At 39.5% G+C, this 25,076-nt stretch overlaps 1 protein-coding gene across 1 annotated transcript in view; it reads right to left on the reverse strand.

Annotated features, from left to right (window-relative positions):
* Kcnh5 (potassium voltage-gated channel subfamily H member 5) overlaps nucleotides 1–25,076 on the reverse strand; it is a 273,990-nt gene that overhangs the window by 199,806 nt on the left and 49,108 nt on the right. Inside the window, exons 5-6 of the mRNA XM_021201919.1 lie at nucleotides 15,885–16,000; nucleotides 10,416–10,808 (exon numbers count right to left, since the gene is read on the reverse strand). Of these exons, the coding sequence (XP_021057578.1) occupies nucleotides 10,416–10,808; nucleotides 15,885–16,000 (509 nt within the window). The remainder of the gene's footprint in view (nucleotides 1–10,415; nucleotides 10,809–15,884; nucleotides 16,001–25,076) is intronic.

Genomic DNA, 25,076 nt, shown 5'->3' on the forward strand with positions numbered 1-25,076 from the left:
AGGAACCGCCAGACTGATTTCCAGAGTGGTTGTACAAGCTTGCAATCCCACCAGCAATGGAGGAGTGTTCCTCTTTCTCCACAACCTCGCCAGCATCTTCTGTCACCTGAATTTTTAATTTTAGCCATTCTGACTGGTGTGAGATGGAATCTCAGGGTTGTTTTGATTACCGCAAAACTTTTTAAAGATGAAGACAGTGATGAGAGCAATGAACATATTCCTGTGGATTTCTGTTCATTATGGGAAAGAAGTAGAATCATGAAATTAAGTGACAGTAGGTAGTTCTTCCCACTAGATCCATAGAGAAAAAAATTCTCAAGCATGGGAATGAGTGCTGCACAAAAGACAAGAACAACTTCTACAGAAGCATGTACACAGCTAACATACAATTTCCACACACAGCATGCAAAGAGCAATGTATTCCAGCTCTAGTTTGCCCTTATTTTAGAATCATGCCCCAGAGCTCAAAGACAGGAAGCATTCATCATGAATGAACATCAGAGCAGACAGAAGTGTCTTCTTATGTAAGCAGAAAAATCAAATAAAGGCGCTTCGTTACTTGTTATTTCCTATTCTCTCTTTGCTAATTCCCTCAGCAGACAGACCGCTTTGTCTCAGTGGAAAACTCATGCAAAACAATACAGGCCTGCAACGTTGTTCAATTTCGGATATAAGAAGAATGTTAATCATTAAATCTGTGTATTACCCAACTAAACACAAGGAATAGAATCTAATGTCTTGGACCATACTCTCAACATTGCAATTTGGAACCCAAGGATGACACAAACCTTCAACCATTTCTCTCCCCTTTGACTTTCATTCTGACCCATGTTTTTTCTCTAAGCTTGATTGTTTAGAAGTCATTTTTCTCTCCAACTAGAATTTGAGAGCTTTTCCATTCTGAGACTGTACCATGATCACCTTTTACTAGATACCCTGAGATGTTCTGTATGCTCAGTAGGAAGTCCTACCTATACCCCAAAGTGATCAATCACTAAACACACGTGAAGGAATGGCAGGTCTGGCCAATCAAACTGGAACATTTCCTACATGTGAGGATAAGCCTTTGCATAGGAGATGTGAGCACAGTGCCCAAAAGGCAAGGGATTCCTTTTTACCTGTGGGACATTTCCCCCTGACCCTTCACTTCTATTAGTAACAAGAAATGGGTAATCCAAGCAAGCATGATAAACTATGAAACCTCAGCAGAACAGCAACAATGTAGAAATGGCAGTCAGGCAGGAATTGAAAATCCAAGCTGTTCAGTTAGTCTCTGCCTTTGGCAAGCACAAGGTCTTCCTTCTATACCTTCAGAAGATAGCAAAGTGCCTAACCCTCTGATGTTTAAAGATCTTTGTACAATTTCAATTCTTCACGGAAATGGAAGATCACAGTGCGCAAACCATGAATCCATGACTCATCAAAATATAAATATAAATGTAAAATACAAATCATTATTGGAAGACTTATAGTTGTTAAAAGCAGCAGAAATGAAGCAATGTGGATGACAAGAGGATTAAACTGGACTAGAAATCAATATCTAGAGTAATCTCTCAATACTAGAAAATTAAATAGCATATTTGGAAATGTTATCTATGCCAAAGGAAAATTTTCAGAGGAATTAAGCCTATTTTGAGGTATCTGAGAATGAGAAGGCGCCCTGACACCATGTGTGGAGCGTGGCGGTTACTCAGAGAAAAGTGAACGTGCTCTAACAGAAGAAAAATTCCGATGCCAGTATTCCAAACTGCCACCTTAGCCAAAACTGCAAGAACAAATTAAGTCACAAATGGAATAAAGGCTATAAATATATATTTAATTAGAAAGGAAAGTCATGTACTTGAAGACAAGATAGTCAACATAATCAGTAAGTGCCAACAACGGTTTTTTGAAAGACCAATATAGTAAGTTTCTAACCCAATGAGAAGAAAAAGAAAGAAAGGGGGAGAAGGGGAGAGAAAAGGGGAAGGAAACACAATGTAGGTAACACCATTACAAATATAAAGTCTCAAAAAAGTTCAAAATATATCTAAAAATATTATGGCAATAAATGATAATTTTAATAAGAAAAATTTTGAATGATATCATCTGCTAAACCCCACATAAGAAGTAAGAATATCTCTAATAATCTTTCTCTATAAAATAGGGATCTAAATAGGAATATATCTATTAAATACAATTAATGAATAAGAAGAACCTCTAAATTGAGAAGGCAGCAGGCCTAGATGGGCTCAGAACTGAATCGTCTCAGAAATTCAGGAAAGAAACTCCTCCAGCTCTCTACAAGATCCAGAAATGAAAACAGAGATTTCTCCAGAATACTCCTGGCTCATCGTGAGACCAGCATTACACTGACAGCACAGCTAAAAAGATTATAAGAAAACTATAGACTAATGTCTCTTGTAGATATAAATGCAAAACCCTAAACAATACACCAGAAAATTGGATCTAACAATGTAAAATAAAATACTACTCACTGTGACTAAGTAGAATCATGTCAAGATTGCAAAGCTGATTCAAAATTTGAAAGCCAAAAAAACATATTAAAGAAAGAGGATTTGCATGATCATATCAATGAAGGTAGAAAATGCCTGTGACAAAATCAGCAAACTAAGAATATTTACATGTCTTCAATAAAAAATGACTGTCTAAAGAAAGCCTTACAACAAATATTATACCCAACAGTGAAAAACTAGGAATTTTTTCACTAAGATCAGGAACAAGATAGTTGTGCCTCCCCTCTCTGTGCTTTTGTGTGACATCATAATAGAAATCCCACCTAATTCAATAAGACAAGAAAAGAGAAAAAAAACAATACATTTTTTAGATAGCTTTGTCTGCTACAAGACTCAGGCCAAAGCATGTTCCTAAATGCATCAATGTTGAGAAAGGATACCTAAGGGGAAACATTTAGTCCCTGAGTGCTCTCTTCCCAATGACGTCTGACTAGGCCATCTTCTGCTACATATTCATGGCCTTTTTAAATTAATTGTTTGTGTGTGTGTGTGTGTGTGTGTGTGTGTGTGTGTTTCTAAATACAGTCTACTCCATCCTTATAATTTTCCTTGTATGTATGTTCTTAGGGATGAATGATCATTTGACACTGAACAACCAATGCTCTTCCCTGGGGAAGACTATCTTTCCTGTTTCCAGCTTCCCTCGGTTGCCTGTTGTTCTTTGGGTATATTGAGGCCTCATGGGCTTTTCCCATCCAGTTTTCCATGTTCATTGCTGATCTTGTTTTGCTCATATTTGGGTGGTCCTATTGGTGAAATATTATGTGTGGAGCTTCTTTCTGATGTTACTGTGAGACAGAATCTCACAATAGACTCCTTGATCCTTAGTTCTTTTGTGTTGCATATAATTTTTGACAAAGATACCAAAAAATAAATTGGCAAGAAGAGCCTCTTTAACAACCAGTGTTAGCAAAAGCTGGATCTCCATTTACATAAGAATGAACTAGATCCCTATCTTTCAATAAATCTGCTAAGGAAATAGGTCTCAAAGGATAGAGAAGAAATAACCAATAAACATTTGAAAAAATATTATGTCTCATTAGCCATCAGAGAAATAATTAAAACAACACTGAGATTCATGTCATTCTGCTTAGAATGCCAGTCATCAAAAATATAAGTAACAACAAATGCTATGAGGGCATAGACAAAAGGAAAGCTTTTTGCTCTGCTGGTAGAATAGAAAGTAGTCAGGCCACTATGGAAATCAGCATGAAGTTTCCTCAAGAAAATAAAAATAGATCTCCCATATGACCAAGCTATACCCAAAGGAGCCCAACTCAATATGTCACAGAGAAATTCGTACATAAACATTCATCCCATCATCACTACCCACAGTACCAAGTTACAAAATCAGCACAGACGGTCAAGCACAGAGGACTGGATACAGAAAATGAGGTATATACACACATGAAATGTGATTCGGCTATAAAGAACAAAGTTATATCCTTTAGGGGAAACTAGAGGCATTGGAAATAGCCATAAACTTAATTGAGTCATCTTATAGACAATAGTGCATGTTTCTTCTTACTTATGCTTCCTATATTTCATACACATACATAAAATTGTGTATGCTCATAGGATACAAAAGTAGAAACAAACTGTCTAGGAAAATGAGGAGAACTTGTGGGGAAGGAGAAGAGGCACAGGGAGGACTGCTCAGCACACAATGCACACCTGTACAAAGAGTAAACTCATACAGCACAGTACCCCATACGATGATTACTAGGGGTGAGTGGTAGAAGAAATAACACAGAAGAAACTGCATTTCACGCCTTCCTAATCCTCCCATTTTTTTTTTTTTTTGCCTTCAATGATCTATTTTAATTTAAAACATAATAGCAAGTCAATTGTTTAAATAATGGTGTCTACTATTACTATTCTCAGATCTGAAGTGGCAAAAGGGACAGAGAGGTTCTAGTCAGACAAAACTCATTAACATATACAAGCTCCATTACCCTCTTCTGGAGTCTCAGTTCTTACTCTGATAACGAGAGGTAAAATCATAATTTAAAATGTGTGAGGTAACACGCGTGTGGCACTTTGACAAGCATAATCATGAACAAATAATAATTCAGACACTGTTTTAAAAGACTTTTCCAAAAACTAGAACTCTTATCTACTTCCACTTGGCCTGTTGCTGATTCATCTACTTTGCCTGCAGCATCCATGAGTGAGTGATCTTTTGCCTAGTGCTGCTTTGCTCAGACTCATCTTTCAGGCTTACCATGCAGCCAGATCCCCACCAGCATCTCACCAGCATCATCTCATCAGCATCATCTAACCAACGTCATCTCACCACCATCATCTCACCACCATCATCTCACCACCATCATCTCACCCCTCTAGCCCCCTTGCTACTGACCAGTGCTTTGTCTGCAGACCCAATCTTTCTTATGAACTTTGCACACCTGCTCCTCTGAGATGTCCCCAAATCAAGTACTCTAGACCCCCTTGCTGGTTCAAATGCACACTGCAAGTGAGCTAGATTCTACTCTTAGGACACATGAGAGAATTTTTTATCCTCCACTTTATGATTTCTAGAACGTGCCTATTCCTTATTCTCAGACCAAAAGCTTTCTGTAGTAGGTCCTGTCTTTCTTGCCTCATAGTTTTCTCTAAAAAGCATGTATCTAGTTTACAAATTCCTAGTAAATCTAATTATCTCCAGATAGAATATCAAAGATCTTGGAAATAGAGTAACATTAAGCTGCCTTAAGTTATTCTGTACACGTACAGGGATGAAGGATGAAAGTGTGATTCCCAGACTTCTAGTCTCTCTTATACCCCAGTCCCCACTTACTGGTGTGGTTCCTCCTCCATCTTTCCATCATTGTAGAAATCACTAAGAGTTAGCAAAACTTCATGTAATCTGTGTGCATCCATCCAACAAAGAAGTACCATAGGGACATATTGTTTACCACCTCAGGGTTTACAATGAAACTACACACAGGAAACCCAACAAATAAAGTAACAACAGCCTCTCAGACTGGTAGAAGTTTTCAAGTGAAAATCATTAGTGTCTTTTCACACTTAGTCTTTGTAACCATCCTATAAGAAACTCAAGGCAAGACAGGAAAAGCCACCCTGTCACAACAAAGCATGTCCCGTGCTAGGCAGAAGAGTCCAAGCCATCCAAAGACTAATAATAAAACTGAAATAACTTTAACCACATTAATGCACATGGATGCACACAAGTGGAGATGAAATATGAAGGTATTAATTAAAAGTGTTTAGATGGATGCAAGGAAACCTTCCTGGGATGTTATGTAATAAGTGGTTAACGAAAAGTCAACTATTGAAGAACTGAATCAGGAGAATGCCAAGAATGCATTAAATACCACGCAGACAAAGAAATAAGAAGAATAACATAATTAATGGAGAGAGCTAAGAATAATGTAGAACCAAAGTATAGTATATTAAATTTAAAGAAAGTGAAGAAGAGCTAGAAAGATGGCTCAACACTTAAGAGAATATGTTGCTTTTGCAGAGGACCCGGGTTCAATTCCCAGGCTCCATATGGTGGCTTACAACCATCTGCAATACCAGTCCCATGACATCTGATGTTCTCTTTTGACCACAAGTACCAGGTCCACACAATATACTAGTATACATATGTAGATGCAGGCAAAACACTCATGTACATAAAATAACAAAATGAATATATGTTTGAAATTAAAAAGAAAACGAATAACAGTCCTTGTGTTATTTGAGAAAAAGGTAGAGTCTCATAAGCTTTAGGGTTTAAGTCAGTTGCTGATATAAAAATACAAGAATCATGGATTAGCAGGGATATATATTCAGCTCACTAGAAAGGGTCCAATTTATTGAGGGGAACCTCAGACCTCAGTCCATACAGAAGAGGATAAATCATCAAGGAGGCAGCACAAAAAGGAAAGACAGGGAAAGCATGAAAAATGGAAAATATGATGCTCTAAATAAGTCAGAATGCATTTAATCACAGTAAATATGAATAAATTAAGCTGCTTAGTGTGACGACTCTCAGCATCTATCTAGTCTTTATAAAATATACATTGAATGTAATCATCTACAATTACAGAACATTAAATATAGCAATGTACACGCCAAGTGCACACAAGTGAGGCAAAAGCAAATTTAGCTGCATTAGTGTCGAGCAAAAAGGCATCATTATGGTCAAAGAGAGTTAGAAAATACTGATAAAGCAATCCCCAGAAACCGCAGCATAGAGATGATGGTTTGGAAAGCTGCTTAGAATAAACAAGGAAATTACAGGGTTTGTTCAACACATTAAACAAAAAGTGCTCCAGAGAGGAGAAAACAGAAAAAAACAGAAAGGAGGGAGATTTATCATAAAAAGAAATTATCATGGCAGAATTCATGATTTTTGAGATCAAAGAGGGGCATTCCATCAATATCTATGAAAACGTATGAAAGAGGCCCTATTCTAAGGCACATCATCAGACAGTGTCTAAACCTTGTGGTGCAGGAGATACATTAAGCTTGTACAAAGAGAAAACAGGTCACATGTAAAGGATCAGAAACTATAATACTTTCAAGTTTCTTAAAAGGAGCCATTGAAAAGTAGAACACAGTCATATCATATGTTCAAAATTCTGAAGGAAAATTATTTCAAGACAAAGTATTAGACAACTAACTAATCTCTCGAATGGGAAGGATGTGAAGAGACATGTTTAAGTCCCTGATGGTGAACAAATATCTCTTGCATTGGTACAGTAAGAAGACATTTAATCAAGGAGTGGAAACTTGAAAATTAAATATCTGATAGTAACTACATAGAAATGAGCAACCTTTGGGGGAAACAGAAAGGGCAGAGAAGAAAAGGCAACCACATTATGCTGGACAACTCAGGGAAGGCAAGTCTGTTGGCTATAAACATGTTGGCAATGTTTATTGGACCAAAGGAATAAGCTACCTTTATGAGAGTGAGTTAATGGCAATGTAGCAGGTAGGAAAGGAGTCTGAAAGCTCAGATTCCAAGATGAGAAGGCAAAGATGAAGCCTAAAGCTGAATTGCCAGAGGAAAGGTGGACAGTTGTGTTCTTTGGTAGCATGGAAATAAATTATAAATAAATAAATCACTTAAACAATTTAAATGTTTTCCACTTGAGCTTATTCTTTTTAAAATAAGGTACTGCCTTCTGTTCTTCACAGAGCCTTGACTTCTTTTCACTCTCTTGACCAGTGTATGGCACTGCCTCGCTGCACACTGCTTGGTCTGTCCAGGTCCTGGAAGGAACAGGTATCAAGCCAGAGTCCTTGTGCAAGAATTTGACTACAGTAAATGTCTGGAGGATATAGAGAATGAAGGATAGGAAGTTGGGGGTGAAGCCTCTAGACACTACAGAGATCTGGCGTCAATCAAAAAGTTAACAGGAAATTTGGCAAAGGAGAGTTCAAAATGCAGTGCAGAAAGAGAGGCCAGAATGAAAGTTATCCAAATACATATATATGCACACAATATGCAATAACAGTGGGTGGAAAGTGAAAGTCATGAATCTGATGGAAAATGAGTATGGATATATGGAAGGGTTTGGAGAGAAGAAAGGGAAAGAAGAAACATTATAATGAAAACACAATCTCAAAAGTAAACAATCAACAACATAAATAAGTCGTCCCCCAATCCCTTTTAATGACAGACCTCCCTCCCTCCATAATTAGTGATAGGCTGAGAGCACCTTTGGGAAATGTGTCTTCAATGTGACAGTACATCAGACATATAACAGCCACCTTCAGACAACTGTGTTCAGTCGTGTGTTGTCTGATGTTAGCAACTGGCTGTACAGAGTTAAAGCCGAAGGGGCTTGATCTCCACATGTGTTGCTTGCCACCATGTTCACACTGTGGCCGGCTTCCAGAGACCAAGGTGACACCTCTGAGTTCTGAGCTTGAAATGAGTGGGAACTCAGTGAGAGCATTTAGTCCCTGCTACGGTTTGCATGTGGACCATCCCCCAGAGACCCATCCTTAGAGGCTTCTTCCCTAGGGTTAAGTGTCAGGCCTTTAGGAGCTAGGGCCTTGGGAAAGCCCTGAAGTCACCTGGGAGTGTGGTCTTACAATGGCTTGTGGGGCCCTGCCTATACCCTCTCTGTATATTTCTGGTATAAGGTGTGGCTGTGCCACCACATGCTCACATCTATTTATTTTTATCAGAGACCCCAAGAAATGGGGGTGTTGGATCTTGTTCTTGGTCCTCGAAAACTATGAGCAGAATATTGCCTTCATAAGTAATCTGTCTAGGTATTTTGTTGTAGTGATTCAAGTTTGAATAATAACAACCCCTCCCCCCTTATCAATCCACTCTTTCAGAACTTTTTAAGAATAGAGTATATTTCTAAGTGTGTCATCACGTGGTACAATACATCTTTTGATTTCTTCTGAATGAATGAAATTTTGTAGTCTTAGTTCAACATCTTCCCAAACCTCCTCCAATACCTCAGGGCTCTGCCCTACAACACTTCCCTACTTATGTGAGATCAACTTCATTCAAAGTCCCATGTGACTGATTGTTTTATTAAAAACATTATGCCTATGTTCTAAGTAACTTAAGCCATAATATGCTCATGCAATAATCCATATGGGAAATGGAATACTGCTTACTCTTTTAGCAAATGATTGGCATTTTCAAAGTTAGCTCCTCCTAATTCTCCCCAGAAGATAAGTTTGAAAGAAACATAGTTTTAACAGCTTGATGTATGCAGAATCTAAAATTAAAGAACTGATATCATTCATTGATTTTCCATAATTCTAAAGTAATAGTTATGTATACACTATCAAAATAAAAAAAAGGCACCATCTAACTTGGGGAAAGTAAATTTAAATATCAATCTAGATGATGGAGAAGGAAAATTTACAGGAAAGTCAATGAAGAAAAGGTTAAGTCTACTCCCAATACACACAGAGCCACAATAGTGCAATGAACTTTTCCAACTGAGTGATCTAACATGGACACTGTAGGGCTTTTAGGGAAAGCAACAAGGTAGCATTATCATTGTTAAAACATTTTAATAAGATATCCTTTATACTGCCTGACCTATGCTTTATTATTGATTGCATCTTCCCAGCTTGGAGCAGTAATTTGTGAGTCATCCACCCTTATCTTAGAGAGAAGGACCTGTGAAAGAAGGGATCCCTTAAGATATGACACATTCTAACTATTCCTCTTTTCACAAACACCGTAGACCAGAACACTGAGTGAGGCCAGACATCGCAAGTCATCAAATACACTTTCTACCTATAACTGTATTTATAATGAATTGAAAGCAAAAGCTGGACTCAAAATTGCAACAGTTCCAAAACTGTTGGAAGATATGTTGGTTTTTAGGTTAACTTTTAAAACAACTATCATGTGTGACTTAAGTTAAAATGTCACAAGGTTTGTAAAGGCATGAAGTTTTCAAAAGCTGCTGTCTTTCAGAGAAAATGTATTTCTGTGACCTAAACCTATCCCCTGGTTTGTGAACTACATTTGACTCCAAGAGCACCATTGTTATATTCTCTCCAATGAACCTTCTCCTCCTCCTCCCCCTGTTCCTCTACCTGCTTTTCTTTCTCTCCCTCTTCCTGCTCCTCTCCTTCCTCCTCCTCCCTCTGCACTACCCTCCCTTCCTCCTGTTCCTCCTCTATCTGCCTCTTCCTCCTGTCCTCCTCCAATCACAACTTTCAACCATAGCCATTTTCCTAGTGATTCATCTTTTCAGCCAAAAGTCTTGGGGAAAACAGGCATAAGCTAATTTAAGAAAATCAACGATTATGGCACATGCTTAATAATATCGTGGGTTTGTAAAAGGGACACTGAAAAAGACATTTTGTCATCCTTGTGATCCTTTTAACTTGACTGTTTTCAAAGCATCTGACCTCCAATACTCCAAAACCAAAACCAAAAAAAAAAAAAAAACTTACCTCATCCACATTTTCAAAGGCATTGATGATGTCATAAGGTAAACAAGACAGCAGATCAATCACAAACCAAGTTTTCAGATAGTTCATCCGTATGAGCTTCGGGTCAGAAATGACCTCTCCCCCAGGCCCCACAAAAGTCGTGTGAAAATTTAAAACGATGTCCACCAGAAAAATAACGTCCACCACGCTGTCCAGCACCAGCCAGGCGATATTGTTCTGCTTTGTTTTGAAAGAAACATTGTAAGGAACCATGATGGCGGTGTAGAAGGTAAGAATTAAAATCACCCAATCCCAAGTCGTTTTAAAAGCACAATAGTGTAAGATGATGTGTGGCGGCGTCTTTGGCGCTTCTTGTTTGTACTGAGGAAGGATGTCTGATCCCAGCTGAAGAACCTAAAAGGAAGCAACAGTGTTTATAAACAGTTGGGATGACTCTGAAGACAGCTGTGACTGCACACCTGCTGAATGCTCCAACCACAGACCGAGTCACATAATGGTCAGTTTAGGACAATCACTCTTTATCATTTCCACTCCCTTTTTCAAACTGCCCCAAAGTTTGCTTAAAGGGCAACTGTGTGAGTGCAACTACTCCACAGTTGATTTGATTGCTGATCCATCTGCCTGGCTCTCCAGTGGCTAATCTTAACCTGTAGCACAGCACCTCAGAAGCTCCTGCTCCTGTACTGGGCAAGCCTGACAAGAACCACGGGACTTTTCACTGACTGTTCCGTAGTTACTCAGGTGACTGACTGCCATTCATTGTTCACACATATTAAATACCTTAGAAAACACACTTTTGCTTCTAATGGTCTCCCTGAACACAATGGCCTTGATGTTGGCAATCTCAATAGATTTGCTCAGCAAGCTCACTGTCCTGGTGGCTAACAGGACAGTGTTGGGGAGTGGTACAGTCTATTTTTCCCTTTTCTCTCTAAAACCAGGATATAAAATGAGCATTGTGTTTCTTGTCCAGTGCAAGCTTCCTTTGGAAAACAAAATATCGTGCTAAATATTAGGTTTAGCTCTCTGTGCCTCTTTAAGAAATGGAAAACTACCAGAGCAAGTTTATATAAACCTTAACTTACTCTGTGGGGTCTAATTAAAGTAAGAGAAGGAGAAAAGCAGATGACCCCAGCAAGGGCCAAAAGTGGAGACCTCAAGACAGGGTTTAAATTATCTGCTGGACTTTGGGAACTGTGAAACAAGTTGAGGAAGCATATCCAAAATTTCCATCTCTTATATTAATGCCATTAAGGGTAATGTGAGTGCCAAAGACTGTAGCAATGGGGTTTCTTAAGTAACTTAGGCAATCACTATTCATCGTTTCTAGAAAAAAAAAAAAACCAGGAGGGAGGAGTCAAAGTGATAAATGCATCAACAATTTGAATGCATGAATAATCAAAGTAAGCATTAGCATATAGCTATATAGCTTTATGGTTTATTCACAAGTGTGTGTGTGTTTGCATATAAACGTACATTTTGAAGTCTGGAAGAGTATTCTGAAGTTTCTCATACATCAAGCTTACTTAGAAAACTAAGTATCTGGCTATTTTCAACATTAAAAATGCTACTAGTATTTTCTTTAGTTATATATCATACTTACGATTTTTAACTTGGGGCTGTTAGCACTATTTTAAGGCTATTTTATGCATTTACCTACATTCCCAGAGCCCCAGGTATATTTTATCCCTAAGGTCTTAAATTACTCACTAACCATTTATCCTAGCAGGAAAATTGAGCACCATGTTGAGATGGAGTGCTTGAGGTAAAGAACCTCGAGTAATTATGGCTTCTCTCTTACCTTCCAGCCACCATCAGCTCCAGTTCCACTGGGGATGGGAGGGGGGGAAGAGATGGAAAATGTTTCCTCTGCCAGCATCTGTATCTTCACCTTCTCTAGTCAGATCTCTAGCGGTAATCCAGGGTGTTTTAAATCTGGCTCACACTAGAATCTTCTGAGAAGGTTCCGTGAAGTGTGGTGTATTCACACCTAGACCCCACCCACCCCTGAGAATCATGGCACTGGCCTTAAGTGGGTTTTGAGAAAGCCTGCATTTTATCTTTTCCAAGTGACCAGTGTAGCGCTCACAGGGTATCGTTTTCTCCTTTTTCCATTTCAATTCTAGCTAGTCAAACAGGATTAGCAAAGGAGAAATGTTCCAGAGGGCAGGGAGCAGGAGGAGGAGTGGGGGAAGGGTAGGACACAGAAACCGGTGCGGTGTAGACCTGTTGGGATTTTGACCTTTGACACAGGCAGCCAGGTCTTCTACCTGATCTCTGGTTGTGCTCCTCTATAAGGCAGTGAGTGACAGCTCTGGCCACCAGCTTCCCTTCTCTTAGATCAGTGTGAGAATACAACAACATTTCTGAATTTGATTTTGCATCAATACACACTGTTTCCACCTGAAGATCTAAGTGCTACCTGGTCTAAGGCAGTCTGGCCCCCTGACAGAGAGGTGACAGTATTTATCCCTACCCAACATAAATGGAAGGTAATCAGTTGGATACCCCTGCATGTGGACGATGTATTAACTGCTTTCATGGGGACAGACTCTTTCATCCTAGAATCCACTCCGAATTTTGATCAAGTGGAAAGGAGATCCAATGTATGTGTCTTGGAAAAGTGAAAATTCCAGAGGAAACTGCCTCGAGCAAATTGTCTTAGTGCTTTAGTGTAACTGAAAAGACAGCACCACTTGGTGTTGCTTTTGGATCTAGTTGTGGAAATCCAAAGGCACACTCCCCCCAGCCCTGCTGCATGACCATGGAAGAAATCTCAGTTGAAAGTCTGGCAACTTCTGCCTTCTCTAAAGCAGCAGACCTCAGACCTAATAGAAAGCAGTTTTGTGTTGGATTTGGTTTTATGAATCCCAATTCACAGATTGATTTTTTTAAAAAAAATCAAAAGTCAAAAACAAAAGAAAAGGGAAAGCCAGATGAAAAGAATGAGAGTGAAAAACTCTGAAATGGCCATGCAATGATGGGATGAAATGCAGAAGCTCGCAGGAGAAATATCCTGGAGTGGTTGTGGTTCAGGGTGTCCTCTCCTCCAGGCCCCTTCATTCTAGTAAGGGGAAGAAAATCTGAGGTTAAGGTAGAGACAGGGGCCAGCAGGAAACCTGCTTAGAAAACCTCAGCACATGCAGAAGCAAGCTCAGACCCTGGACTGTGGTGGGCAAAGGAAATGAACACTTCAGGTGAAAGGGAAGGAAACTTCAAAGGAAGCAGTACTTGCTAAGGAGTACTGTTGTACTTAGTAAGGCGCTCTCTTGAAAAGGAAACTCCACCTGGCTGGATTCAATAGTGAACCAGCTGCTGGTCATCTTTGTTCTATATGAACAGAATTATGTAATATTATATTCGTATCCTATTTAAGCATGACTGTACCACAAAGTGTTCTTCCTTCTCCGTGATAACAGCTATTGAGTAAAAGAAAGAAAGAAAATAAGAAAGGAAGGAAGAGGAAGGGAGAAAGAGAGAGAAATAGAGAGAAAGAGGAGAGAAAGAGGAGAGAAGGGGAGGGGAGGGGAGGGGAGGGGAGGGGAAAGAGAAGAGAAGAGAAGAGAAGAGAAGAGAAGAGAAGAGAAGAGAAGAGAAGAGAAGAGAAGAGAAGAGAAAAGAAAAGAAAAGAAAAGAAAAGAAAAGAAAAGAAAAGAAAAGAAAAGAAAAGAAAAGAGAAAAACAGAAAAAGAAAATCTGTAATAAGTCTCTTTGTTAGGAAAACTGAACTCTAAAATGAAGGAATAGACTATTTCCTAGCCCTCTCTAAACCAGAATTGGTATTTATAGCTAATTAAGACATGCCTCAGCTCACCTTTCTCTAAAAATGTAAATCAATAAACATGGATTTAATGGAATCTTTCTCCTCCATACACAGTTAATTCACAACATTTTACAAATGAAGCAAGCATTGTTTGGTAGAAATATCTCTCTCTCTCTCTCTCTCTCTCTCTCTCTCTCTCTCTCTCTCTCTCTCTCTCTCTCTCTGTGTGTGTGTGTGTGTGCATGTGTGTGTGTGTATGACATTTGGGGTTGCAGTTATGCCATGACATACATGTGGAGGTAAAAGAAAATCTGCAGAAGTCAGTTCTCTGCTTCCATATGGATTCCAGAAATAGATTTCAGGATGCCAGACTCACCAGCAAGTACCTTTGGCTACTGAGCTTTTTTACTGCCCTAACTCATCCTTGTTTCCTACATCACCCCCTCCCCTAGGCACCACCTTGCACTTGTAACTGACTCTAGAGTCCCAAGTCTGTATAAATGCTACCATGTCTTAAATTCTTTATCAGTTTTCTGTGCCGAGTTTTCACTCGTACCAGCGAATTTCTTATTCCTCTTTCCATCCTTCATAGAAACCCAACTACAGCAGAAACCCTCAATTAATGTCTTACACACACACAAATGAATGAGTGGGTGGGTGGATGGATGGATGGATGGATGGATGGATGGATGGATGGATGGATGGATGAAAGGATGGATGAATGGATGGATGAATGGATGGATGCTCTGTCCCATTTGTTCAATTAAACCATATATTCTCTAAGCATCACATAATATAGCATGAACTACATTTCCATGCAAAAGTTAGTGAGAACAAAAAGAAATATTTCAAATTTCTACAGCTCTACAAATAGATAGGTGTGGCAAGAAGAAGTTCCAATTACATTACAATATTAGTGCAGCAGGAGGCCTGTGATTTAACAGGGAAAGGGGAGGCAGAGTGAAGAGTTGCAGGGACAGAGAGTGACTCAGAGAAGAGAGAGAGAGAAGCCAAGATGGAGGTGAACAGACAGGAAAAAGATCCTGATCCCTCGTGGTTTTAAATAACCACAGGGAGTTATGATATCATAAAAGATATGATAATTGGGATAATTTGTCTAATCTAGGTGGGCAGCTTTTATCATTATCAATTGGTTCTGAAATTATTTTATTGGCATCTTGTGAATTGAGAATGTATTGATACATAAATCTGATTGGTTAATTGTAAGCTTCAAGAGTTTTGTTTCTACCAGGTTGCTGGGTGTTGTGGCAGCTGACTATGAGGTAGACAGTTGTTGCATGGGGCTGGTGCAGTAGCGAAGGGAACTGGGGCGCTCCAGCACACTGGAGAATTGGTGGGCAGAGAGTAGCTGAATAGAGAGCTGGAACTTAGTGGTTCTTTTTTAATATTTCCCACAACAGATAGGTATATAGATAAATAGGTAGGTAGGTAGGTAGGTAGGTAGGTAGGTAGGTAGGTAGGTAGGTAGGTGGGTGGGTGGGTGGGTGGGTGGGTGGAAGGAAGGAAGGAAGGAAGGAAAGAAAGAAAGAAAGAAAGAAAGAAAGAAAGAAAGAAAGAAAGAAAGAAAGAAAGAAAGAAAGAAAGAAAGATAGATAGATAATCACCTAACAATTATGCTTATATTGAGTAATTTGGAGAAAAGTGTATCACACCACTACCTTGCAAACAGTCTTTCTCATACTTACTTCAGCTAGTCTTGAATGTTTGTGGACTGTCTCTGTTTTATTCATTGGTGTAAGCTGCTGTAAAACACTTCGGCTATTTGTCAAAGCCCGTGTCAATCGGGCAAATTTCGTCCAACCTTCAAAAGATGAAAAGAGTTTTGGTTATTCATATACAATGAATTGGAAATGAATTCTCTCAGAATGTCAAAGGATTGTAGCCACTCTATCCAGAAAAAATCTGAGAAGTGTAAGTTTTATCCTTAAGTAAACACCCATAATATACTTGAAGTGTGGCTAAAATGAGGTACATGCTAATATCTGTGCCACTTTGCAACATCTGTGCCTTTCTCGGATCTATTAGGCAGGAATTAAGGTAGTTAAGGTAGATACTATGTTTAAAAACCTCTGTGGTCCTTTGCTTTGCATGAGTTTGTTAAGGGAAAACAGCTGCCTAGCCAGCAACTCTTTTCCCAGCACACCATGCATCTGTGTGTTCCAAGTCCCTAGATCTCACTAATGGACTGTAAGCAAAAACATGACGCCACATCTGTATCTCTATTTCAAAAGCAAATTGGCATCAAGGAGTCCCTCCCCCTTCTACCAGCTGGATGCAACTGGCAAGGCCTAAGGGGAAGGCAAAGCCACTGGATGGCTGTACAGAAGGATGCCAGCCAGGGCCACTTGCTTTGAATTATTACATGAACAAGAAATATGCTTCTCCTGTATCAAATCATTTTTCCTTATTAATAAAAAAGAACACATAACATTACTACATCATTATTGTTTGTTAGAGCAGCTACTACCACCACCTTAATGAAAACAGTTCTTCTGTACACAGAGATGTACAGGAGAAATAGCTCAATTTCAACCACTCTCACGTATTATGGTTCATATCACACATTCTACTTTCCTTGTAGCATAACAAATGCTGTTTCTCTCATTAACAACTGCAGTGATATCTAAAAAGTTATGCTTGGAATATCTAAAGCCCTAATCATATTTTCAGAAAGAGAAGTTGCTTTGGGGGAAAAAGAAATGTGAATTTAATGGGAAGAAAATTTCTTCTGGGGACTCAAATTGCCATTATTAAAATCATTAATTTCAAAGAAATACCAACGAGATGTGAGCAAACAGAGAAAAGCCAGCCATATTCTGGCTCTGTCTCAACAATCCTTTCTCTAGCTAAATCAAAAGCTCATCTCGATTAAAGATTTGTTTAAACCCATGTCAGCATTTCTGCAGTATTACTCACTGAGGGGATAGTCCTCAAACAATTCCTTAAAAGTGAAAACTGCAACTGGGTTGATGAAAAGGGATGAACATAGTGGCTTTATGAAATTTCAGATGATTCAGCGTTACATGAAACCCAAAGTTCTGTACGACATTTCAGTCTCACACTGAGGCAACAAAGACACCATCAGCTCTCCAGAAATTGTAGCATCAACCTACAGAATTGGCTTAAATTCTCTGTAACCAACCTCAACTTCTCTTCTGTGTGCTGGGCCCACACATATCTTTGCCATCGGCCGTGGTTTTCTAAGATATTCTACAGATATCTGGCTCCCAACATGTTCAAAAGTCATCTCATTGTTACCTTCTCTTTCTGTTGCAGATACTAAATCCACCATATATCCCTGATCTTGATGAATTATCTGGTGCTATTTCTAACCTTCTAAACTCAACACCACACACACACACACACACACACACACACACACACACACATACACACACACATACACAAACACACACACACACACACACACGCTTCTAAGCCTTCTAGTTTATAATTTATGAATATATACCTTTCAAAATGAATGCCTTCCATCCTTACATGTGAGACAATACAGCATCTGTCATTGCAGTCAGATGACAACCCCCTGAGAACACAGCCACATGCTGCTAAAATTCTTTCTAGAACACAGATCAGAGCACACATTCCCCTGTTTCAACCTTTCAGACCAACCTGGAGACTTCCAGGATAGCATGGTATGTCCTTGGAAGAGAGATCATTTAGCTTCTGACCACAACGATTTGCACTATATCTATCGCCTCTTACTGTTTCCAACCTTACTAAACCAACAGAAAATTAATTTAAAAAACAAATTCAAACTATAGTTAAGTCTCCCAGAGTCCCTCTTACATACTATAATACCCACTCTTTTCTCATCCTGCCTGTCTAGAATTCTATCTGGCTAATGGCAGTTCAGACTTCATTCTGGAAGCTTCCTAGACCCACTTACAATGCCCTCCTTCATACACCATAGCATACACATAGTGTGACAGTGGCAACATCAACGCCGTCATGGATTACTTTGGGTAAACTAAAGTTCATCTCTTCATGGTGGCACTAAAGCGGTAGGTAAGTTAACAAAAGGCAACTGACTAATCCAATTTTATTGGAGACTAAAGCCCATTTATGTGTTCCTATAGTGGGCCTTGGTCATTTGGGGGGCGGGGGTTGGGTGTAAATAATAAGGATGCCCTTAGATGACTGTAGATATTTCAGTCATCAGCATGCTAAACTATATCTGATAATTCCTCACCTTGCATCAACTGGGTATTATAGCTGCATAGGCTATTTCTAGAAACTTCCCAGCTCATCTTTTTTTTTTTTTTCCTCAAGGCTCACATTTCTAAAAAAAGATGATGTGAGAGCTCTGTAGATCTGAGTAGGGTCAAAAGAGAAACCCATTTGCATTCTGTGTACACAATAAAGGTCTGCCTAGAAAAAAGTTCTGGGAACAAAGGAGATATACAAAAGGAATGTTTACAATAAACAGCAAGAGGGCAAACCTTCAGAATGTTAGAATTCACTCTTCTCCTACAACCATGTCAACAATGAGGCATGTGAGGAAGGAAAAATACAACCAGGAAAGCTATAGTCACTTACTGCTGCTGCTGCATTTCGTCGTAAGGAAGCAGTAGTTCCTAATTTAAATACTGGTTTCCATGTGTCTGTGCACAACTATATCTGATCAGCATAACTTGTAGAGGGCACTAATTATATTTCAATTGAATAAGTGAAACATTGAGTGAAAAAGTTAAACAGAGATTAGCACATCACTTGCCTTAGATACAATGAAAATTCAGCAAAGGAGCTAGGCTCGGGTTTCAGTAGGTGTCAATAGCTAACTAACAAACGCTGGAGCAGAGAAGGTAAAGAGTGATCCTACTCTTCAGAAAGAACTTGAGGACCACTAGCTGCGAAAGAAAGGCAGGGCTAGGTGAGGGGCCAATTCCGGCATAGAGAAACCAAAGGCAAGGGCAATCGTCAGGGAGTCATCCTGTAGGAGTTTGCTATCAGCAAGCCCCAGGAGGTGGAGCACCAAAGCCAAGCCGAGGTGTGTGCCATTCATAAGTCCATCAGAGGAAGAGCAGAAGCCACTGCCCACCTTGTGCCCTGACCAGGGCCCTCTCACAATCCTCTGCTCTAATGCTCGAACATTAGCATTTTTCTGAAGACTTCTGTACATCCTTCCTCCCACCACCTATCCACACACTTCACCTTTAACAAAAGCCGCATCAAATACAGCCACCTGAAGTTTCCCTTCTTGGCTTCCCACCAACCCACAAGGGCACCTCTGGCCTGCTCCCCATACTACCTCTCTCTTGCCTGCTCCCCATCATCTCTAAGAATTAGGCACTTGTTTCTCCTTGATAGTACACATGCTACACCGACACGTGCTCAAGAAGTCTGCAGGTTTCCCGCAACTGTCAACCACACCATGTTGAGTTTTCTTCCACCTATACTTTTGTGCTCTGGATCTGCCTCCATCAGTGACTACGTAAGTCTATTTGATATCTCCCCAACCCCAACGTTACGGTCAAACTTTGGGAAAAGTCACACAATCACACTGTCTAGGTCAAAGCAAAAAGACTCATCAGCAGTTTTCACTTCTCCCCAGGACTGCATCCACCCACCTCTCTACAGAAATCTAACTGTGTGCCTGACAGCTCAGCAATTCACTGATGTTACTTAGACATGGTCGATATGGGGTAATCTGAACAGACAGTTGGCTATAAGGAGTGGGATGCTTGCACTGTAAGTTGTTCATGGCATTATGAGAACATTTGTTCTCCTAAAAGCTCGGGCTGCCAACTCCTTCTTAATAAAACATTAGTTTAGCTCTATTGGGTTGCAATTAACCTCTTTGTCATGGACTGCCTAATCTTAAAAATGAAAGGGAGTCACAGAGGCAGTTAAATCAATCTATTGGGCTGCAACACAAGATTCCAATCTATAAGGAAAAAGCTTAGGTAAACAATTTTGCTCTCAGCCAACGAGACGGCCTGGCATAATTACTCCTATTTCTTCCGCTGTCTCCTCTCTAAAGAAAAGCATTGGCTTTTGCAAGCAGGTTACTTTTTTGATGTTATTTTTATTCTGGAAGAATTTTTTTTTTTACCTCATTATTGGCAAAAAGGTGTCATGACTGCTTGGCAGAGGATGTTTCACACGGTAATTATCTTAGCAGTTTGGAACTCTGAAAATTCTATACAGTATCAATGGGCAGAGATTTGGATAATGATCTTTAGGACACATAAGATAATCAACAGCATGGGCCTCCTGGGCTTTAATTTGCATTTTATGATAGATAAGGTATCAGATACAGTTGATGGATTGTCTGAACAAATCTTCCAACATCAAAATACTAGGTACAAAACGTAACAAGACTACTTCACCCTGTGGAATTAGCATCAGGACATTTGGTTGGTTCCTAAGAGCACAACTCTGCCAGAAAGAAATACACCATCCTCCTGGGGCCTATGCTTAGGAACAGGGAATTAAGGTGACTATGCCTGCCAGTGAATTCCCTCCTGCAGAAGTGGGGACAGCAATGGGCAATCTGGAGAACATGAGGGTTGATATCAGCCTGAGTGTTAGGCTTTTCAGCAGTAAAATGGAGCTATTAACATAAACTTTATAATTAGTGCAATGAGCAGTAATGAACGTAGAACCTGGTAGGTTTTGCTGCCATTCCTTATTGTCATAATTCGTCATGATCCATTGTTGATACCAGATGAACAAAATTAAAATAATTCAGGATGAAACTGTGATGAACATGGGCTTTGCTATAAGCAGGGCTGCCTCAGTTACTACAGCCATATCCACCGCAGTCACTGTCTAATCTGATCAAGTCTTTCAACCATTTGTCTGGGCTTCTTGGGTGGGGTCAAGGGGTGGTTGGCAATATAAATAGGAGATCGATATGATTGCAAACCAATAAATTAGGCAAATCTTCAAAGGATGGAGCCCCTTTTCCAATCAATACTCCTTTTGAAGATTCTTCCCCTTGCACCTAATCAAAACTGAACTTCAGATAAACCCAACTTTTTACATACTTCTCATCTCCATTCCTCTGAATAGACAAAAGTAGAGAACAGAATGAGGGCCACAGAGAGCCTCGGAGCACCTTGATGCTGCCCTGTGTCTCCCCTGTCGAATCCCTGATTCACTCTTTTAACTCCTCTCTTGCATCCTTTACAGTACTTATGCTCAGCTGATCACCAAGAACACAGGAGCACTTGGAGGAAACCTTCTACTATGTTGTCTTCCCAAATGGAATATAAGAGAAGGGGTCGCTCCTATATCCCCAGAAATATTCTCATTTCGACGTGTAGTTGGGAAAATAAAACAGATAAGAGATAAGAGTAAGGTTCAAAGACTAGGATAGTCCTATAAAGATCATGAAAAAGTTGGTATTAAGTTACTGTGAGGCCAAAGGCTGAATCAAAGGCAACATCATTATTTTTTTATTCAATATTCTAAACCTAAATCATTTTGATATTGTGGTCATTATAATGAAGTTGCATGTCCTATTTATCTGAAAGGTTTAATTTCTTCTTTATCTTTAAAATAAAAACATACACTATTTTACAAAGCTTCCAAAAATGCTCTCCTATTCCTATATCACTAGCTTCAAAGATATAGTAGGATGATGACTTAATGGTATAAATATTTCATGTCTTTTGAATTTTTCATGTTAAATGTACAGTTCACATGAATAATAGAAAGTAGTTCATATGCAGCATTCATAGTTGCATTACACAATGCTTTTTTCAGTAATCTGTTAGCTATATGAAAGGCATACAGGAGTCTCAGAACAAAAATTATTTTGAAATTAGCCCAACTTCTAGAATTTCTGGCACTAGAAAAAGGTATTTTATACCAATACTGTTCCCAGGATTTTTATTTGCATACTTTTTGAAATCACTGTTGAATAAGGAATCTATCTGGAGTTACTCAAAAATAATTTATAAAAATAGATAGGCTATCATGTAGAAGAATGAGAATAGATCCATTCTTATCTCCTTGTACAAAGCTCAAATCTAAGTGGATCAAAGACCACCACATAAAACCAGAGACACTGAAATTGCTAAAGGAGAAAGTGGGGAAAAACCTCGAAGATATGGGCACAGGGAAAAAATTCCTCAACAGAACACCAATGGCTTGTGCTGTAAAATCAAGAATTGACAAATGGGACCTCATAAAATTGCAAAGCTTCTGTAAGGCAAAAGACACTGTCCACAAGACAAAAAGGCCACCAACAGATTGGGAAAGGATTTTTACCAATCTTAATTCTGATGGAGGACTAATATCCAATATATACAAAGAGCTGAAGAGGCTGGACTCCAAAAACTCAAAAAAAAAAAAAAAACATTAAAAAATGGGGTACAGAGCTAAATAAAGAATTCTCAACTGAGGAATATCGAATGGCTGAGAAACACCTGAAAAAATGTTCAACATCCTTAGCCATCAGGGAAATGCAAATCAAAACAACCCTGAGATTCCATCTCACACCACTCAGAATGGCTAAGATTAAAATTTCAGGTGACAGCAGATGCTGGCGAGGTTGTGGAGAAAGAGGAACACTCCTCCATTGCTGGTGGGATTGCAAGCTTGTACAACCACTCTGGAAATCAGTCTGGCAGTTCCTCAGAAAATTGGACATAGTACTACCGGAGGACCCAGCAATACCTCTTCTTGGCATATACCCAGAAGATCTTCCAACTGGTAATAAGGACACATGCTCCACTATGTTCATAGCAGCCTTATTTATAATAGGCAGAAGTTGGAAAGAACCCAGATGTCCCTCAATAGAGGAATGGATACAGAAACTGTGGTACATTTACACAATGGAGTACTACTCAGCTATTAAAAACAATGAATTTATGAAATTCTTGGGCAAATGGATGCATCTGGAGGATATCATCCTTAGTGAGGTAACCCAATCACAAAAGAAGTCACTAGATATGCACTCACTGATAAGAGGATATTAGCCCAGAAACTTAGAATACCCAAGATACATTATGCAAAACACAAGAAAACCAAGAAAGATGACCATTGTGGGGATACTTCATTCCTCCTTAGAATAAGGAAGAAAATACTCATGAAAGGATATAGGTACAGAGACAAAATTTAGAGCTAAGATGAAAGGATGGACTATCCAGAGACAACCCCATTCGGGAGTCCATCCCATCATCAGCCACCAAACCCAGATACTAATGCTCATGCCAGCAAGATTCTGCTGAAGGGACCCTGATATTGCGGCCTCTTGTGAGGCTAAGCCAGTGCCTGGTAAACACCAAAGTGGATGCTCACAGCCAGCTATTGGATGGAACACAGGGTCCCCAATGGAGGAGCTAGAGAAAGTACCCAAGAAACTGAAGGGGGCTGCAACCCTGTAGGTGGAACAACAATATGAACTAACCAGTACCCCCTGAGCTTGTGTCTCTAGCTGCATATGTAGCAGAAGATGGCCTAATCGGCCATCACTGGGAATAGAGGCCCCTTGGTCTTGCAAACTTTATATGACCCAGTACAAGGGAAGGCCTGGGCCAAGTAGTGGGAGTGGGTGGGTAGGGGAGCAGGGGCGGGGGGGTATAGGGAATTTTCGGGATAGCATTTGAAATGTAAATAAAGAAAATAAAGAAAATAAAAATAAATAAACTTTAAACCATAATAAAAAAATAGATAGTTGAACTCAAAATAAACTGTCATACAAGCACTCTGATACTTACATGGGGATGCAGAGTGATGAAGATGAAGAAAGAAGAATGGAGAAGCATTCATTTCAGAGGTAAGTCAGCTCTTTAAGAACCTGCATATGTCCCCCCAATTCATAGCAAAATGCTGCCAACTTCCAGGTTCCATAAATACAAAGTTACTAATTACCAGTAAGATTCAGCAGGTCAAAATGGTGCAGAAGCATTGCATTTCCTTGAACAGCTTCAACTGTGTCATAAATTACATAGGGTAAGTGGGGGGAAACATGGCTCTAATATAAACATATGCATATTTGGCGTAAAAAAATAGGATATAAAAACTCTTCACTTAAAGCTATCCATGTGTGAAGACATCAAAATTCACCTGAGAAATGTTTCAGGTTATCAATCACATATCGACTATTTTATCTTTAATGTTTTAAGCACCTCACCAAAGATAAAGTTCACTTTTAGTCATAGGTTTGCACAGACATTCCTTATGAGAACATGGAAAATCATCCCCCTGTTCATACTTTTCTGGGGATTTTAAATCATGAATGAATGTTGAATTTTTTTCAAACGCTTTTTTTATGAGTGAGTTTTGAATTTTTCAAATGCTTTTTCTATGCCAACTGAAGGGAATATATGGGTTTCTTTTTGCTTGTTTGTTTGTTTGTTTGTTCTTTAGCCACCTCACTGATAGGACAGATTTGGAGAATTGCTTTTTGAAGATAGAGTCCATTTAATTGTCATGAATAACTCCTCTGATACTTTATGGATTCAGTTTTGTGGACTATCATGTTACGAGTGGAACACTCATCTATCATTTCCTTTTTCTGTACTATATTTCCTAGGTTTGGTATCAGAGCAGTACCATTTTCTCCACATGAGTCGGGAGACTTCCCTTTCCTTCTGCATTCTGGAAGAGTCCTAGAGGACATGCAGTCAACCCCAGCAATGTTATGGATGCATGTGTACAACAGCCATAACCAGAAGGCAGCAGTTCACAGACCTCTTCCCCATTCCTCAGCTCTCGTGTTCTTTCTTCCTCTTCTTCCCACATGTGCCTTGAACCTTGATGCTTTGGGAGGCTGATTAGAATGACCCATTTAGGGAGGAAGGCATTTGGGGGGAGGGGAGGGGAGGGGGNGAGGGAGATGTGCTCCCTAAGGACGGATCTGACTGGAGAAAAGAAATGGCGAGCTGAAGTGGTCGGCTCTCCTG

The sequence above is a fragment of the Mus pahari genome, chromosome 7 (assembly GCF_900095145.1).
Source record: "Mus pahari chromosome 7, PAHARI_EIJ_v1.1, whole genome shotgun sequence".
Classification (NCBI taxonomy): Eukaryota; Metazoa; Chordata; class Mammalia; order Rodentia; family Muridae; genus Mus; species Mus pahari.